Source organism: Necator americanus, chromosome II (assembly GCF_031761385.1).
Source record: "Necator americanus strain Aroian chromosome II, whole genome shotgun sequence".
In the NCBI taxonomy this organism is placed as follows: Eukaryota; Metazoa; Nematoda; class Chromadorea; order Rhabditida; family Ancylostomatidae; genus Necator; species Necator americanus.
The window spans coordinates 28,287,698-28,293,124 of record NC_087372.1 but is presented as its reverse complement, the minus strand read 5'-3'; the positions used below and the strand labels follow the sequence as shown (position 1 = coordinate 28,293,124).

Genomic DNA, 5,427 nt, shown 5'->3' with positions numbered 1-5,427 from the left:
TACGAATACTCCACCTGAAATCTGCACCACCTCAGATTCGTGGGGTGATGCCTTTAAATCCGAGGTTCTCCACAAAAGAATATGTTCAGAGCATTAAGTTCGTAATTTACCACTAGCCAGTAAAGGTTGTTCTGCCCCGAACTCATTTATGCATTTTTTTGCAACCTCAAATTTTAGCAGAGATTTTGTTGGTGATTTTAAAAATCCTGCCAAATGAATACGAGAGCCACTATCAGGTGGGCAAACTTGATTTCCAAGCATCTACTAATCACAAGAAAAACTTTTTTTCATGGATTTACACATTTTCTAAAGGAAACCTGTCTATCTACAACAGAATTGCGTTGAATGAAAAGTACGAGTTCGGACGTACTAATCGTTCACATTTTGATTTCTCGTCAAACGACTTGCATGCGATTTCTCCGCCGATTCGCTGGACCTTATTGTGCACATATCTTTCCACCTGGGATCCCCCCCCCCTGATCCCACTACCCCCGCTTGAGGTCGTCGGGTGGGCGTGGCCCCCGTGGCGGTGACGCCGGCGCCGGGGCGGCGAGAGTGCGGAGAGGGAAAACACCGGGCGGACGGCGATGTATCGCCCGCCCGCTGCGACCGCGAGATGGGGCGGGGCGGGCGGATGGGGTTGGCCTACCAGTTGAGCAGAAAAGACAGGAGATGCGACCGCATCGGTCACATCGGCTGGCGGTGGCGCTAGGTGGCGCCCGCGCCCAACAAAAGACCCCAATCATCTTCCGCTAACTAGTATTCCGGGTTAATTCACCAAACTCTACAATCGCTCGAATTCACTACTTCTGCTTATGTTGTCCACACTTGTGGATCCCAGATGATCTACAGTACTCGCTCATTCTTCTGAATCTTCTCATTTTATGATTTGATTCTCACAACGATATCTCTGTGCACCCGTATCGTCGTCCTAATATATCTCTATATGTTTATGCCTATCCAAATGTCCTGTTATCTTTCTCGCCTTCTCTTCATAACGCGCACGCACTCATATGTCGGCGATACCCTCTTTGTTAAGCACACTATCTCGCCCTACGCGTACTCATCGTACTCAACACCAGCAAAATATCCCTATCTTAATGCCATATGGTAAGAGAGCTGTGCGATTCTGTTTGCGGGTGGTCTCCTCCTCCCCCGTATCTTTTCTATGTGAGCGAAAATTTTGGGGGAAAATCTCTTTTTCTACGTCTTCTATTTCGGCTGAGAGAATTGTGGCTGACCTCATTGTTGATCTGCGTGCTCTTCCTGTTCTCTCGTTGATCTATTGAATTCTTAGTGCGGCGGTTTCCTTTAGTTGCTGATTTTTTTCGCTCATTTACTGCCGTCCAAAGTATTCGTCTTCATACGTCCTCCGTTCTAAAATGCCTTCCCATACCCATTATGATCTCTTTATGAGGCCAGTGCTCTCCTCCTTATTCCCATCACCCTTTTTCTCTCCCTTCTGGAGCGTCCCATCCTCACTTAGTGATGTGCTCGCTACGCGAAGAGCCGGAATACTGTGCACCCTGAGCAAAAGACTGACCATTTCTGTTGTAGTGTGCTGCTGTAGCTTCGCAACAATTTAAGTCCATGATTTTACGCTGATCACGGTCTTATCCCACATCCACCATCGATCCCTTTTTTCTCTGTGGCCATCTTTAATGATCGACGATGTTCATCCATCACCATCGATCATCGATAAACTCACCCACACCACTCCAGTTTGGGCCGGCCGGCTTCTTCTGTTGCTGCCTTGGCTTCTCATGTCGATATCGTTATATACGTCGGTGTCCCGTCTGGAATTTCGTTCACATTCAAAATAAATCGTTCGGATTTCAGTGCTAAATACAATGATGGAAGTTTGCGTCAACAACAACAGCTCGACGCCGGCCTTCGAATGGTCCGGATGTCAGCCTGCTCAGCCGAGCACCGCACGTCCAAAACGGGATTTCCGATTCCAAGTGAGTATTGTAATCCCGTTCATGTTCTTCTATTTTTGGTGACCTACCAGTTTTATCTATCGTTAACATTTGTTTCCAACTCGTTGTACGTAAAGTATGAATGCCCCACAGATGTCCCCGCATACCACTTAGAAAGTGGGTCATCATCGCTACATTTGTATCCAGCGGTCTATCTAAATCAATATGCATTATCCATAAACGAGCCGCACCTACCCCTATGCGTTAGGAAGTCCCTTACTCTGTAAAACTGCATACATGCGTCGAATGATTTCATTTCATGGAAAACAATTCCGAACAGAATGTGCGCAACATTTGAACGTTATTTTATACGTCGATGTTTGACCACATTTGGGTCTGGATGTTGTTGTTAAATAGCTGAACAACGGTCGCAGTCCTATTTATATCCGGATCATCACAAACAATGCGTCGGACTGACTAAACAACATTTACATGTGTGCCTGCGCATCATTTTTCGCCTAAGGGTAGTCGTTAGTACGATAGCCGGTGACTTCTTACGTCTGCGTTCCTTAGGTCGGGGAAAATTTGAGAGAAGAGTGTCGATTCTAGGTTCAAAACCCAACAAAGTGTTGTTTTTGCGAAACTTTCAGCTAATAGTGTATATCTGCAGGTGATCGAAGTCCGGCAATGCCCGAAATGGTTCATTTGGCCGAATCGTAACCGTCGCAATGAAGAGGAAGTTGACGAGAACCATAATAAGGTAGGTTTTTCCGATCGTCATGGAGAGATAGCAGCCTGCCTGCAATTTCTGCAGTTTTACATCTAACCGAATAGCTTTCCAGGAGACAAAAACAGTCGGATTGGAAAACGAGTACCAACAACCGAACTATAGCAATCAAAATCAGTTTGCTACCTATTCGTCGACGCAAAACGGCTACGGTGCGATACGACGGAATGTGTTGCGTGGCTCGAAACGCTTGCAAATGGAGAAAGAAGGAAGTAGGTGCTCGAATCTGTATTTTCAAAGACCTTCTTAGTTTCGTTTTTGAATTCTGTCGCAGTTTTTCTGAGTTGTTCTCAGAATGATTCCGTTGACGCAAAATGTTTTCGGAAGATAATTGCCACCACCTCGCTGCCAATCGCTTAACCAGCGCTCTTTTCGAAACGGCGCCTTATCGGGCTCTTGCAAACACATTGTCTTTCCAAATGGGGTTTCATTATGTCGCTGTGCATTAAAGAAATGCAAATTTGCCCTTTGCCTAAAAGTATGTCCATAAAACCTCTTTCGAATTGCAAATTACATACATTAAAACCATACCCACTCGATACAGAACCCCCTCGGGAAATTAGCAACGCTCATGACCTATGAGGACCTAGTAGTGTCGCCGGAGCGCACATGTAAACACATTGATCTACTCCGTATCAAATAAGATAGTTTGTTTGCTTTGTGAATGCAGAATGCAGAATGCGAACAAGGTTATGCCTTCGTTTGTTGTCTTGTCGTTTTTGAAATCGTGAGAAATTTCGTATGACGTTGACCATTTCTTGTTTCCGTATAATTTCACACAAAAACCAAGTTTCCCATGGCTATTTGGCTACACAAAGAGATTCAGTGAATTCCTTTCACAACGTCTAATCTTTCTCTTTTAGTCCCTGGCCGTACGGCATCCGAGCCAGCAAGGCGGCTCTCGGCGAAAAAGGACAAGGCAACCACGGAGCCGATATCGCAGGGCAGTCCTTCGAACACGTTCAAGATCCTGTCGATCGCGAAGAAATGGGAGAGTTTCGACGCGACCGACGACGAATCAGATGATGTGGCGACGTCCTGTGCTCAGATGGTTATCGCTGACACGGACCGTCGATGGACGGCTAACTAAATGGCGATCATTCTGCCCCCGTCCATCTTCACTGCAAGGAAAAAAAACCTGGTGTCGCGCTTCCCCCGCGTATCCGTTTTGTACATATCGCCCCTACTGATATACGCTTTCCGCCTGTACGGTTACTCATGGACATCCACTATGTTGTCTGTTTTCCCCCGCGTCGTAGCTTAATGGCCATCGTCGTGTTTGTTGTCTCGTTTATACTTCATTGTGAGCACATTGCTGTGTGCTAATGTCTGTCAGATGCGGACGACATTGGTAACGGTGAGACAGCACTGCGTTCGAGATGAAGTATGAACGAGGTCGATTCGTGAGTACGCAACAAAAATGCGGGTCTGTAAATGTCGGAAATTGCTATTTACGTTCATATTATGAGTCAGCTAGTATTACTGGTTCTTCTTTTGTTCGTTTTTGCTTTTTTCTTCTTAGTGAAAACGAGTTGTGACGGAACGCACAACTGTATTAGTGGTATTAGTATTAGTAATTCGTAGTAATTCATTTCACGCCAGCATTATCATCAAACACACATCATCTCATCTCTGGTTCGAAATATTGTCGTCATTGTAGCTTGGTAGCGTGTTTTGTGTGCATTATATGATAGTGCATATCATCAATTCGTTACTCTTTGTACTTTTCTGGTTCACAAAAAGCAAAATGTATCCGACGTCTGTTCTTCTCTTTATTATGCTGATTTAGTAACTCATCATCTCCCATTGTGTATATAATACGCAAAACAAGCGTTGTCTGTGATCTTCCTTCGAATGAAGATTTTGAAAATAATGTGCTTGCTAATACACAAACAATCGAATGGAGCAGCTCAAAACTTCCCCCAACGGAATTCGTCACGGGACCGCTGGTTCGAAGTTGGCCGTTCACCAAACAGTCCAATTGTCCCCATGGAGTTCATTCGGTTGTGATACTTCTTTTCTCCCAATTTCCTTATTCAATGTGGAAAACTGCTACACGTGGTAGGATTATGCTCGGATTACGTACGAGAACACCTCCATGATTTCGAACCGGAAAACAAACAACAAATTAGTTGCCCCTTGCATCGGTAATGATACAAAATAAGAGTGAGAGTTCTCTTTATAAGTTTCATTTTTCTTCAACACGAAGAAAATCTGTGGAGTGTCCGCACGTGCACCGAAACGTGTTCCACTTGTTGGAAGCGTTACTTATCAACACTTCTTGCATTGTAGACCAATGATATGTTTGGAAAAAGACAGTTGCAATTGTCTATTTATTCTCTGCGTCTCTCCGCTAACCGGACTCTCTAATCAACATGTCACACTCCACGGTTCCCGCTCGAGAAACGAACAGAAGTTCGGTCAAATCCTTGCCATTCGTCCTTCTATTCCAATAATTTTCGTCTTTTTTACCCGAACATTTTAGCAGGAAATTTCCACTTTGTGATTGATAACAACAGTGAATTCTCTGAAGGGAACCACCAAGCATTTGAGGGATTTTCTCAATCAAATAGCGCAAAATACGCACATAATTCTTCCGATTCAATTTCAGGCATCATGGTTGCACTGAAACCATGGCATCGATTTTCCGACGACCCGTCCGTCCTACCATATCCTCGTCAATTTCGGCCCGCATTTCACATCATTCCGCAGTCGTACACG

General features: G+C 44.8%; 1 protein-coding gene across 2 annotated transcripts; it reads left to right on the top strand.

Annotated features, from left to right (window-relative positions):
* Positions 1-1,850: 1,850 nt before the first annotated feature.
* On the top strand, positions 1,851-3,796 carry RB195_019743 (uncharacterized protein; the record flags this gene model as incomplete). Of its 2 annotated transcripts, none has more annotated exons than XM_013453430.2 (4): positions 1,851-1,961; positions 2,590-2,679; positions 2,762-2,918; positions 3,570-3,796. In XM_013453430.2, 4 exons carry the CDS (start codon positions 1,851-1,853, stop codon positions 3,794-3,796), a joined length of 585 nt encoding a protein of 194 aa, XP_013308884.2. The 2 variants fall into 2 exon arrangements, with proteins under 2 accessions (XP_013308884.2, XP_064043624.1); XM_064187743.1 differs by having other exon boundaries at positions 1,854-1,961.
* Positions 3,797-5,427: the final 1,631 nt, after the last annotated feature.